General features: G+C 41.1%; 1 protein-coding gene across 1 annotated transcript in view; it reads right to left on the bottom strand.

Moving 5' to 3' along the window:
* SUCLA2 (succinate-CoA ligase ADP-forming subunit beta) overlaps nt 1-165 on the bottom strand; it is a 49,346-nt gene extending 49,181 nt beyond the window's left edge. The window contains exon 1 of the mRNA XM_045978424.1: nt 13-165. Coding sequence (XP_045834380.1) covers nt 13-102 — 90 coding nt within the window. The 5' untranslated portion in view covers nt 103-165. The remainder of the gene's footprint in view (nt 1-12) is intronic.
* Between the last annotated feature and the right edge of the window lie 13,132 nt (nt 166-13,297).

The following is a 13,297-nucleotide window of genomic DNA, read 5'->3' as shown; positions in this document are numbered from 1 at the left end:
GGGCCGCAATACCTGGGCGGCGGCCCGCAGCGCAGGCCGGGACCCGCGGCTCCTAAGGGCGGTGGTAGCCAATAACCGGCTGTAGAACATGGAGGCCGCCATTTCTGAGCCCGACCCCGTCCCCTCGGCGCCGTGCGCAGGCGCAAAAACGTGAGGCGCCCGGCGACCCAGCTGCTCCCGACGCGCACAACAAACCGTGGCCCCACCCATGGCGGGCGGGACTTCTGCTTAACTCTGCAAATGCGGATTCCGTCAGCAGAGATTGCCAGTTCAAGCAAAGTTAGGCTTGACAGGCACAGAGCAAACTTTGACCTTTAGAGTTAACCACAGCAGCCTCAATATGCGACCTCTGACCAGAAAGCAACCCGAACACTTCCTCGTACAGTGGTAAGATGTGGTACTGGAAAGATGACCAGCCTCGCCATCTGTGTGATCCCAACTTCTCTGAGCCTCAGCTGCCTTATCCGTAAGATGGGGTTCATTGAAAAAATAAGTGCTCAGTGTCTGCTTTGTGCCAAAGTCTGCGTTGATACAGCAGTCAATAAAACACCGATTATACTTTAAAAAAAAAAGATCAGCCACTAGTTACCAATCCAAATGGCGCACAGAATTGCCTAGGAAGCTTTAGAAAAACTTCCTTCACCAGACCCGCCTGAGGATAGAGTCAGGAATCTATATTTCTTAGAGCTCTCAGGTGAATGACATACACACTGAGCATTGAAAACCCTGAGATGAGACGTGTGCCCCATCAAGGCTTGACCACTGGACAAATGGCACCTATTTTCCTCTGGATAGGTGGTTTTAAAATGTGTCGAAGAGTTTTCAGTGTAAAAGATGTTAACCCAGGAATAGATTGGAGGGACTGGCAAGCATTATACAGGCTCTGGTAGCTGCTTCTGAAGTACAGTGGCCCAATGCGCACAACAGCACTGTATAAAGAAAAAAAGGAATCTGAAACAGTCTACCAGCTTAGGGAATGGAAAAAGGCTTTCTGCAGTCCCCCAAATCTCTGAGCTCTTAAAGGCAAAACTTTATCACGGACTTTTTCATTTCACTGCACTTACGCAGGACTGTCCTCAAAGCTCGCTTCATCACTAAAGGGTATTGTGTACAGTTAGAAATAGGGAGAGTGGGAAAAGGACATTGGTAGTTCAAATGTCTCTTGCTCTACCCTTCTACTGCCAATCATTGCCAGTCAAATAAAATCTGGATAATCTGTCCAAAAAGCTGGGGCTGGGACCTACCAGTTTCTGTTGGAAACACCTATCCCATCAGATATGAATAGGACATACTTATTTTCAAGCTGTTTTTTTAATTGCTAGTAAACACAGCAGTTGAACTACCAGGTATAACAAACCATCTGAGTCCAAGGACAGTTATTTAAAGGGCACACGGGTAAACTCAGAATAAGTCAACGTGCTAAAATAAGATGTAAGGCTTTACCCCTGGTAGGAGCCTGAGTGGCTCCACACCTTTCAAGATTGCATCACAGGTGAACCATTATACATCTCTCCTGTTGTGCCCTCTTCAATCCTAGCTTAAAAACAGGGAAGGCAGAAGCAGAAATATGGAGTAAGTCAAGAAGTGAGAAAGAGAACATGCAGATTATGTGGGACTGGCTCCTTTGGAAACCTAAGCAAGAGGCAGAGATGCACTCCTTCTTCAACACTCCTTGACTGTGTTCAGAGCTCTGTATGCCTGGATACTGCACTAAAAGAATTCAATGAGGGGGCACCTGGGTGACTCAGTGGGTTAAGCCTCTGCCTTCGGCTCAGGTCATGATCTCAGGGTCCTGGGATCAAGCCCCACCTCGGACTCTCTGTTGGGCAGGGAGCCTGCTTCCCCCTCTCTCTCTGCCTGCCTCTCTGCCTACTTGTGATCTCTCTCTGTCAAATAAATAAATAAAATCTTAAAAAAAAAAAAAAGAATTCAGTGAGGTAAAATGATGTGACTCCTACCTGCTAACCTTGTTTCATTATCAGGCGATCAGCCTTAAAAAATGAAATTTCTTGGGGCGCCTGGGTGGCTTAGTGGATTAAGCCGCTGCCTTCGGCTCAGGTCATGATCTCAGGGTCCTGGGATCGAGCCCCGCATCAGGCTCTCTGCTCCACAGGGAGCCTGCTTCCTCCTCTCTCTCTGCCTGCCTCTCTGCCTGCTTGTGATCTCTCTCTCCGTCAAATAAATAAATAAAATCTTTAAAAAAAAATGAAATTTCTTTACTAAGAAACTACCTTTTCCACAACAAACACTTTTATAATTTTTTTCTACAAGGATCTCAGAAACTAGTAGGCAGAATATTTTAAGTAGAACATGTAGAGGTGGAGAGTATATGAGGAAGGGGGAAAAAAAGAATTGTACTTCATGTATAATGCTATTCTTATGGTCGACCTGTAGTCCCCCACTTTGTGTATCTCTGCCTCTACCTGGAGATTAAGGATGGGCGTGGTGTGCAGGAAAAAGAGGAAAAGGAATTTTCAAGGAGAGACTTTAATTTTTTTCACAGTCCTTTCAAATCATTAAAGGATATAACATCTGATGTAACAAAATCATTGAAGGTATAATAATACCACCACCACCCCCCAAATTTTACTGCCTAGAGCAAAGACTTATCCAAACTGTTCTATTGGTTAGGTGATGGGGATTGAGGAGCGTACTTGCTCTGATGAGCACTGGGTGATGTATGGAAGTGCTGAATCACTATATTGTACACCTGAAACTAATATAACACTGTATGTTAACTAATTGGAATTAAAATAAAAACTTTAAAAAAATCTTTGAACTCACTTAACAAATAACTTTGCTATATTTGAAACAAATATAAATGGAATTATAGAAGAAAGAGCTGACTTGGAAATGTTAGCAGTGCCTATCAGTGTTAACACCATCTAGATTCAAGAAACTAAATATGTAGCCAGTTAGTGGGTACAGACTTACCAACACAGGTGAAATAAGTGGCTTTCATGAATGACATTGAAAATGCAATGGATAAAATGATGGAGACTGATTCAAACTTAGAAACAAGTATGACAATTCACTAAGGTACAGAAAAGATGTTTGGGTTGTATTGCAAGTTATACAAAAAGGAGGAGGCAAGTTTGAAATGTAGTTCAAATTATTCTTGCTAAAATTTTTTTAAAAGATTTTATTTATTTATTTGATGGATAGAGATCACAAGTACGCAGAGAGGTGGGCAACGAGAGAGGGAGAAGGAGGCTCCTTGCCCAGCAGAGAGCTCGATGTGGGGCTCGATCCCAGGACCCTGAGATCATGACCTGAGCTGAAGGCAGAGGCTTAACCCATTGAGCCACCCAGGTGCCCCTCTTGCTAAATTTTATTACAGAGAAGTGAAATGCTTGAAATTCTCAAAAAATAATAAATTGTCCTATTGTGAACAATATAATTACCAAGTGTTGCAGAAACAACTTCCAATATATCTGCTTACCCTGAACTTATATTGATGGCTGAGTGAATAATGGCAATTTACTGAACACTTAGTTTTTGGTGCCAGATAATTACATACTTTTTTTTTCTATCCTTTATTTTGTCATGAGACATTTTCAGAATTCTCTGGTTTTCAACTTATTCCATTTTACCCATCCAATCTGTGCCAAAAAAGAAACAGTTACCAGATTTATACAGAGTATAAGGGTGAAGGAAGAGGACATACAATGTTTAAACAAGATTTCTCTTAGTTCTCTTAAAGCCTCAGAAGTAATAGTAGGAACACTTATCTAGACCACCCTAGAATGGAAGTAGGAAAAGACAGAGAGAAACACATCTTAGTAATCCTCACAACCTGCATTTTATAGAAGGGAAAATAGAGGTTCAGAAGCAATAAGTAACTTGCCCAGAGTCAATAGCTTTTAACTATTTAAATAAAGTCAATAGCTTTTAGCTATTTAAAAAAAGCTTACAGCTTTTTTTGATTGTTCCAGCACATCTGAACCCAATTCCATATGGCAAGGTGAGAATTCGAGAAAATAACTAAGATTCATATCATCTTATCATTTTCATTAATCTTTTACTTTTCACTCCATTCACTACCTAAAGGAAAGAATGATGCTGCAGACCATCAGAGGACAGGTTCTGAGGTGTAAATGCAAGGGCTGAGAACTGCAAAAGACTGAACTTCAAGTCTCAAAAGCCAGAACAAAGGAGGACTCAAGGAAAGTGTATGTCCCAGAAATAGAACTGGAATTTCCTCTCTCCCAGAGAATATGGAGAGAGGAAAGCAAGACATTCTGGTGGTTCCTTGAGGAGGGTCCCTGTGTCGTATACTTTCCAAGGCCATTGTGTCCTGGATAAAGGGTTATTCCACTCCCAAAGAGTTTTGGGGATCTAAACAAGGGATACTGGAAGAAGACGCAAAATCCCGTGAGCACACTGGTGGCACCGAAGGAGTGGAAACTTCTGACAGGCGACTCTACCTTTGCAGATGGAGCTAAATCATATTCCCAGGATTGTACCCATCCCACCAAAGCTTGGGAAACCTGAAAGGGCTTCCAGAACCCTTGACAGCTATTTAGACAAGCATGGAGAGATGGCGGATGGAAACATGTAAGGATAGACCTGTAAGGAACAATGACACAGAGCATATGGGAAGAGGGATGTGACAATAAATGTCAGCTTAGTTATCTAACAATACCCAAGACTAGATGTTCCTTGCTCATCTGTCAGTGCAATTATCTCCTGGATCTAAGGAGGAGGGAGACAGATAGCTCCTGATTTACCAGAGGTTAATTTTCTGGCAGTTGATGTAATAAGTTTAATAATAGAATTCAACTTTAGACGTACAAAAAGAGTCATATCTCTCCTACCTATGAAAATATGAAATGAACTGGGCATCTCTGCTCCACTGGGAGCAATGCTGAGGGAAGAAGGTTTGTCCTGCCCCAGTCTTGTCAAACTTTCACTCTGAGGCTCTGAGAGGAAGTTGCCTTGAAGAATCTCCAGAACCAGAACCCACTTGATAACATGGTATAGTCAGACCGGGGGCTCTCTTAGTTCTCTTGGTTCTCTTAATGCCTCAGAAACAATAGTAGGAACTTGGTTCCTACTTGGTTGTTATGTGAGGTTGTTATGTGAGGACTCCAGATTTCTTATCTGCCTGATCCCAAGGCACATGCTAAGTCCACATGGATTCAAGGAAATTGTCTTCCGAAAGTGTTACAATATGTCACAAGCCATATCCAGCTTCATACAACTGGATGTCTTAAGTAAAAATAACAGGGAGAAAGGTGACTGAAAGGCCAGCTGTTTAAACCAAGATAGACTGAATGTGACTTGAGGGTTCTAACTAAATTATTAAACTGGACTGTTTTGAACCAGACTGAATATTTAAAGAATTCTCTACAGACCCATATGCAAACTAGTGACAAAGAGTTTGGGGAGAAAAATGAAAGGAAGGAAGGAAGGTGAAGGAAGGAAGGAAGGAAGGAAGGAAGGAAGGAAGGAAGGAAGGAAGGAAAAAAGAGAAAGTAGGTCATTATTTCTGTGCATCTGAGTTGTAATGTGAGTTAAATTTGTTAAATTTAAATTCTGCCTTAGCGCATACAATACCATGCTGTGTAAAACCATAAGAAGGGTACGTGAGTTATATACATCTTTGAACATCAAACACAGGACAGGCTGGGAGGACAACACTGCTCTCCCAATAAAGTCCCGGAATTGGGCAGGGGAGGAGCCCTTATGCCTGGCTACCCTACCCTTTAACTGGGAATCTGGAAAAACTGGAAAGGAGATGTGGCAATACAAAGCTCTGTTAGGGTCTAATGCTGCAGAGACTGCTGGTATACCTTGGTCAACTAGTTGGGAACCCTGCAAAAGGGAATTGTGTGGATTCTCTAGAATAGAGTGGCAACTAAGTGGGTTGATTTACACTTCTCTTGTATGATTCATAAACATCAGCTTGGTGTCTTTTTTCCTTCATCACTATTTGTATTTCTTGTGGATCATGCCACCTTTTTACATATGCATAAATATTCTAGGAAAAAATTGTTTCCTAGTTTGCTTAAATACAACAAAACTATTTTGTTACACACTGATAATTGACGTGAAATGCTGGGGTTCAGGAACGAACTGTCAAGAAGGATTTCTTGAGATGTCTTTGGTGCAAAATGGGTGCTTCTATTAAAGCTCAGGGACAGAATCCATGGGCAGTAAGAGCTGCCCTGGGGTGTGTGTGACTGATTACATACTTTCAAGTTGGGAGAGGGTTAGGGATGATGTAAGTCTCTAAGGAATTTGGAAGAAAGGCATCCAGGACCTTGAGAGGCTAGTTGTTGTTAGGAGAAGGTCATTTACTACTGCCCTATAAAACCTTAGTCGTGAGAGTCTTCAGATGTTTAACAGTAGGACATATGCTTGGAGGATGATTGCTAACATATATCTTGCAGTAGGTAGAATGGGTAGAGATAAAGGGAGTTTCTAATGGGACCTTCATATATTAAAGTAGACTTACAGAATCCTGGAGGTCAGGCTAATGTCAAGCTAAGCTTGCCTTTTGCCTTTAGCAAAGTATGAACATTGAGGCAGTTGAGTACCTGGAGGAAGGTCACACTGCCTGTCCCAAATACTTGTCAATGGGCTGTAAGTTTAAGGAAGTTTAATTTTTTTTTTAATTTTGCCTTTGTTCTCCACTTCAATAATGAGAAGCTTCTGTTGAAGTATTCATCTACAGGGCACTTAAATGTCAGTCACTGCTCCAAGTCCCCAGAACGCTGAGACAAAGACATTCTCCTTGACCTCAGTACTTCCCTGGCCTGATGCTATTCTATTTTCACATCTTTACACAACCCTACAAAGTACAGGGAAGACCAAGCTATAACATGTAAACAGACTTTACTGAAGGCTTCCAGGCAGTAAAATTGAATTATAAACCCAATAAATGAAAACTTTAAACTGGCTACTAAATGTGACTCCTGAATGTCACAGATGTCCTTGCCCAGCACTCCCTTTAGCCCCTGACTTCCTACTGTGTGTTAGGAGTAACCTACTCTTTTACAGGATGCCTGTGACCTTGAACATGCTGTCCCAGTCCTCCCTTCCCTTCCCCCACCTCCCTGCCCCAGCTCAGGCTCCATCCTAAGGCTAGCTCCCAGGAAACTCTATAATCTCGAGAGAGCAACTCCACACACAAGAATGACAAATTTTAACACTGGTAAAATAGGGCAGTTTAGCTCTGTGCAGCCTTAGAACTCTCTACTGCTTAACTGCCAACTTGAATTTTTCTTTCTGCATCTCCACATTGCATTTTTCTTTCTTGGCTTTTTTCTTTTTTAAAGTCAGATTATTGAGGTATAATATATATATATATACAGTAAATTTCACCCATTTTAGTGTATCATGCTGCGTTTTGAAAAACACATAGCCATGTTTTCACTGCCACAATCCAGATAACACAGTTCCTTCATCCACATCTCTCATGCCCTTTTAGTCAAACTCCTCGCATGCTCAGCCCCAGGCAAAATTGACCTTTTTGCTATGTCTATAGTTTTGCCTATAACAGAATGGCATAGAAATGGAATCATACATATGGTCGTTTTTTATATCTGATTACTTTCACTTAGTATAATGTAAGTTTATCCATGTTAAATGTATCAAAGTTTGTGCCTTTATATTGCTGAGTGGTTTTCTATTGTCTGAATTTACACTGTATGAATGTACTACAGTTGACTTATCCCTTCAGCACTTGAAGAACATTTGAGTTATTTATAGTTTTTGATTATTATGAATAAAGCCACTAAAATATTTACATACAGGTCCAGAAGAGAATGTAAGTTTTCATTTCTTTTAGGTAAATATCTTAAATGGGATTACTAAGTTGTATGATAAGCCAATGCTTAACATTATATGAAACAGTAAATTGCTTTCCAAAGTGGCTGTACCATTTTGCATTCCCACCAGCAATGTGTGAGAGTTCTTATTTTATAAACTTTTTAAAAAATTCTTTATTTAGGGGCACCTGGGTGGCTCAGTGGGTTAAAGCCTCTGCCTTCGGCTCCGGGTCATGATCCCAGGGTCCTGGGATCGAGCCCCGCATCGGGCTCTCTGCTCCGCGGGGAGCCTGCTTTCTCCTCTCTCTCTGCCTGCCTCTCTGCCTACTTGTGATTTCTCTCTGTCAAATAAATAAAATATTAAAAAAAAATTATTTATTTGACAAGAGATTTTTTTTCCCATTTTATTTATTTTTTTTCAGCATAACAGTATTCATTGTTTTTGCACAACACCCAGTGCTCCATGCAAAACGTGCCCTCCCTATTACCCACCACCTGTTCCCCCAACCTCCCACCCCTGACCCTTCAAAACCCTCAGGTTGACAAGAGATTTTTTTTAAAAAGATTTTATTTATTTATAAATTGTCAGATTGAGAGCAAGCGAGCATGCACACAAGCAGGGGGAGCAGCAGGCAGTGGGACAAGCAGACTCCCAGCTGAACAAGGAACCTGATTGGACTTGATCCCAGAACCCTGAGATCATGACCTGAGCCAAAGGCAGACACTTAACTGATGGAGCCACCCAGGCATCCCAACAAGAGATTTGTGTGAGAGTTCTAACTGGACTTCAGCATTTGGTATTACCAGTCTTTGTGGTTAAAAACAAACAAACAAAAAGCCTTATTCATTCTAAAAGATGTATACAGGTACCTCAATGTAGTTTAAATTTTTAGAGATTCATCATGTTGAATATATTTGCTTGTGTTTATTTGCCACCCATATCTCTTTTTGGTGAAATCTCAGTTCAATAATTTTGCCCATGTATTTATTGGGTTGTTAGCTTTATTGTTGGGTTTTGAGTACTCCTTACATATTCTAGATCAAAGTCCTTTATAAAAAAATGTGCTTTGCGGGCACCTGGGTGGCTCTAGTGAGTTAAAGCCTCTGCCTTCAGCTCAGGTCATGATCTCAGGGTCCTGGGATCGAGGCCCGCATCAGCGGGAAGCCTGCTTCTCCCTCTCTCTCTGCCTGCCTGTGTACCTGTGATCTCTGTCTGTCAAATAAATAAATAAATTCTATTAAAAAAAATGTGCTTTGTGCAATGGCCAAGGTCGCCAAACTGTGGAAAGAACCAAGATGCCCTTCAACAGACGAATGGATAAGGAAGATGTGGTCCGCATACATTATGGAGTATTATGCCTCCATCAGAAAGGATGAATACCCAACTTTTGTAGCAACCTGGACGGGACTGGAAGTGATTATGCTGAGTGACATAAGTCAAGCAGAGAGAGTCAACTATCATTTCACTTATTTGTGGAGCATCACAAATAACATGGAGGACATGAGGAGATGGAGAGGAGAAGGAAGTTGAGGGAAATTGGAAGGGGAGGTGAACCATAAGAGACTATGGACTCTGAAAAACAACCTGAGGGTTTTGAAGGGGTGGGGGGGGTGGGAGGTTGGGGAACCAGGTGGAGGGTAATAGAGAGGGCACGTATTGCTTGGAGCACTGGGTATGGTGCAAAAACAATGAATACTGAAAAGAAATTTAAAAAAATAAAAGTAAAAAAAATGTGCTTTGCACATTTTTCTCCTAAGTCTGTAGCTTGTCTTCATTTTGAAAAATAGTTTATATCTTTGTTAGTTCAGGCTTCTATAATAATATGCCATAGACTGGGCAGCCTAAGCAATGAACATTTGTTTCTCACAGTTCTGGAGGCTAGGAAGTCCAAGATCAAGGTGCCAGCAGATTCAATTCCTTGTGAGAGCCCTCTTTCTGGTGTGCCACCTTCTTCTAATGCCCTCACTGTTAGGAAAAGAGAGATCAAGCTTTCTGGTCTCTTGTAAAGGCACTAATCTCGTCATGAGGACCCCACCTTTGTGACCTCATCTAAGTCCACTTATCTCCCAAAATCCCCATAATCAAATACATTTGGGGAGAGGACTTCAACATATAAATTTGGGGAGGGATGAAATATAATCCACTCCTAATGGTATCTCTCAAAGAGAATAAGTTTTAAGTTTTGATGAAGTCCAAATTATCAGCTGTTTTTAACAGATCATGCCTTTGGTGTCCTAGCTAGGAGATCTATGCCTAACCCAGGTCACAAAGATATTCTCTTATAGAAAATTTTTACTTTTAGGTGGTTTTATTTAGGTACAGTCCATTTTGAATGAACCATTATATGTGGCACCAAGTATAAATGATCTTTTGTTTTTGTTGTTCTAACACCATCTGTTAAAAAAAGTCTATTTCTGGGGACACCTGGGTGGCTCAGTGGGCTGAGCCTCTGCTTTTGGTCCAGGTCATGATCCCAGGGTCCTGGGATTGAGCCCCGCATCGGGATCTCTGCCTGCCTCTCTGCTTACTTGTGATTGCTGTCTGTCAAATAAATAAATAATCTTTAAAAATAAAAAAGCTATTTCTGGATTCTCCATTCTGGTCCATTGATTTATGTGTCTATGTGTTAATAAACACCACACTCTCCAGGGGCCTGGGTGGCTCAGCTGGTTAGGCATCTGGCTCTTGGTTTCAGTCCAGGTCATGATCTCTGGGTCTTGGGAACAAGTCCTATGTCAGGCTCCATGCTGGGCATGAACCCTGCTTAGGAGCCTCTCTCTCTCTCCCCCTCCCCACTGTGCTTGCTCTCTCTCAGTATCTAAAATAAATAAGCACATGCATACATACACATACACACATGCACGAATACACCCCACTCTCTTGATTAGCGTGGCATTATCCTGGGTCTTAAAATCAGGTAGTACGAATCCTCCAAGTTTTTCCATTTAAAAAATTGTTTTGATTATTCTAGTCCTTTGCATTTCTATGTAAATTTTAAAATCGGTCTATCAGTTTCTACTGGGGGGGAAAAGCCTTGTGAAATTTTGCTTGGGGTATCAAAAATCCATTTAAATCAATTTGAAGAGATTTAACAGTTTAACCATATGTAGTCTTCTGATCCATCATCATGGTATCTCTCTCCTTTCAGTTAATTTCCCTCAGTAACTTTTAATAGTTTTCGGGGTACAGGTTTTGCACATCTTCTGCTAAAGGTATCCCTTAATATTTTGCATTTTCCACGATATTGTTTTTAAAATTCAGTTTCTGAATTTATTAAATATTCTTTACTATTCCTTATTTTATAACAAAGCATTGAAGGTCTCATGTAACTTATTGAATACTGTACTGGAAGTGAAAAGCAGAATGGTTGTATATGTACTAGGAGCTGAATCCTACTGCAGCTGGCCAGCATCATAAGATCGCTACCCTGGGGGGCGCCTGGGTGGCTCAGTGGGTTAAAGCCTCTGCCTTTCGCTCAGGTCATGATCCCAGGGTTCTGGGATCGAGCCCCGCATCGGGCTCTCTGCTTGGCAGGGAGCCTGCTTCCTCCTCTCTCTCTCTCTGCCTGCCTCGCTCCCTACTTGTGATCTCTATCTGTCAAATAAGTAAATAAAATCTTAAAAAAAAAAAAAAAAAAAGATCGCTACCCTGGGAAAACATAAAAATTCAAAATTCAAACTATGGTTTCTACTGAATGTGTACTGCTTTCACACTATCATAAAGTCAAAAAACTATAAATAGAACCATCATAAATTGAGGGACTAGCTGTATATGGAAATATAATTGATTTTATGTATTTACCTTGAATCCTGTGAACTTGATAAACTCATTTTTTTAGTAGCTTTTTGTGGATTCCTTAGGATTGTCTGTGATTGAAGACTGTTACTCTTTCCTTTTCAATTTAACTATGTTTTATTATTTCTTGATTTTATTGGTTGCGCTAACTAGAACCTCCAGCGATGTGATGACTCAAAGTGATATCCTTGCTTCTCTCAAATCCTAGTCTTACACATTGTATTAGTCTGCTAGGGCTGCCATAAGGAAGTACCACAGACCAACTGGCTTAAATAACATTTATTTTCTCACCGTTATGGAATCTAGAAGTCTAAAATCAAGGTATCAGTGGGACTGGCTTTTTCTGAGGCCTCTCTCCTTAGCTTGCAGATGTCTGTCTTCTCCCTGTGTTTTCACATGCTCTGCCTGCATTTAACTTAATCTCCTCTTCTTTAAGGATACCAGTTATACTGGATTAGGATTCACCCTAATGACCTCATTTTATCTTAATTACCTCTTTAAAGGCCCTATTCTCTAAATACAGTCATATTCTGAGGTATTGGGGATTAGGACTTCAACACACCAATTTGGGGCAGGAGAGCATGACTTACCCCATAACAATTGTTATGGGGTAACAACCGTTAAATCAGATGTTAGTTGTAAATCTTTTAAATGCCCTATATCAGGTTGTTAAAATTCCCTTTAATTCTAGTTTGCTTAACTCTTTTTAAAATCATTAATAAGTGCTGAATTTTCTCAAGTTTTTAAAATCACCTATTTAGATGATTATATGAGTTGGGGCACCTGCATGGCTCAGTGGGTTAAGCAGCCTCCTTCTGCTCAGGTAGGTCATGATCCCAGCGTCCTGGGATTGAGCCCCACATCGGGCTCCCTGGGGGACTCTGCTTCTCCCTCCCCATGCTCTTGTGCTCTTGCTCACTCTATCTCTCTCCCTCCCTCTCAAATAAATAAACTCTTAAAAAAAAAGATGATTAAATGTGTTTCTTCTTTCTCTCTTCTAATGTAGTAAATTACAAGGGTTGATTTTTCAAATATTAAGCTCACCTTGTATTTCTGGGAATAACTCCTTTCAGTTATGGTACATTATCCTTTCTATATGATGAGGGAGCAGGAGGCTGGCTGAGGACAAAGCAAAAGCTGGCACCTTGCACCCCCTCTCTACCCGCTCCCCTCGGTAATATGTGTGACATTCCTCAGGCACCTCTAACCGCCCTAAAAGAAAAACAAATAGTTAACTTGCAGAGATCACAATCCTGCAAGATAGGAGTCTCCCTTGGTTTACCAATGTCCTGGAGATTTACAACAAAGAAGCTATTTTAACAATAGCACAATTTCCAGAGGCAAATAACTCAGTTCCTCAAGCCCTAAATAAAGTTAAATTTCTTCTAAACCCAAATCTCACTAACAAGGACACTTGATGGGAGAAATGTGAAACTTTATCTCTAGATCTCCAAGATAGTGTTGAGAATCATTCCCGAGCATATGGCCCACTAATATACAACTAAAGGGTCTCACAAGAAGATTTTTACTACTAGTAATAAATAACCTTTCTCCCAACAATAGTTAGTCCCTTGAGGTCCTGGAGACCTTGCTTCCAAAATTCCTTAGAGACTAACATCATCCCCTTTGTTCTCACCTACCCAACTCCTGTGTATATAACCAACCACTCTTCACATCCCCGGGGCAGCAGTTCTTTCTGCCCACGGGTCCTGTTCCCGTGCTTTAA

Source organism: Meles meles, chromosome 14 (genome assembly GCF_922984935.1).
Source record: "Meles meles chromosome 14, mMelMel3.1 paternal haplotype, whole genome shotgun sequence".
In the NCBI taxonomy this organism is placed as follows: domain Eukaryota; kingdom Metazoa; phylum Chordata; class Mammalia; order Carnivora; family Mustelidae; genus Meles; species Meles meles.
This window is presented reverse-complemented; position numbering and strand designations above follow the sequence as displayed.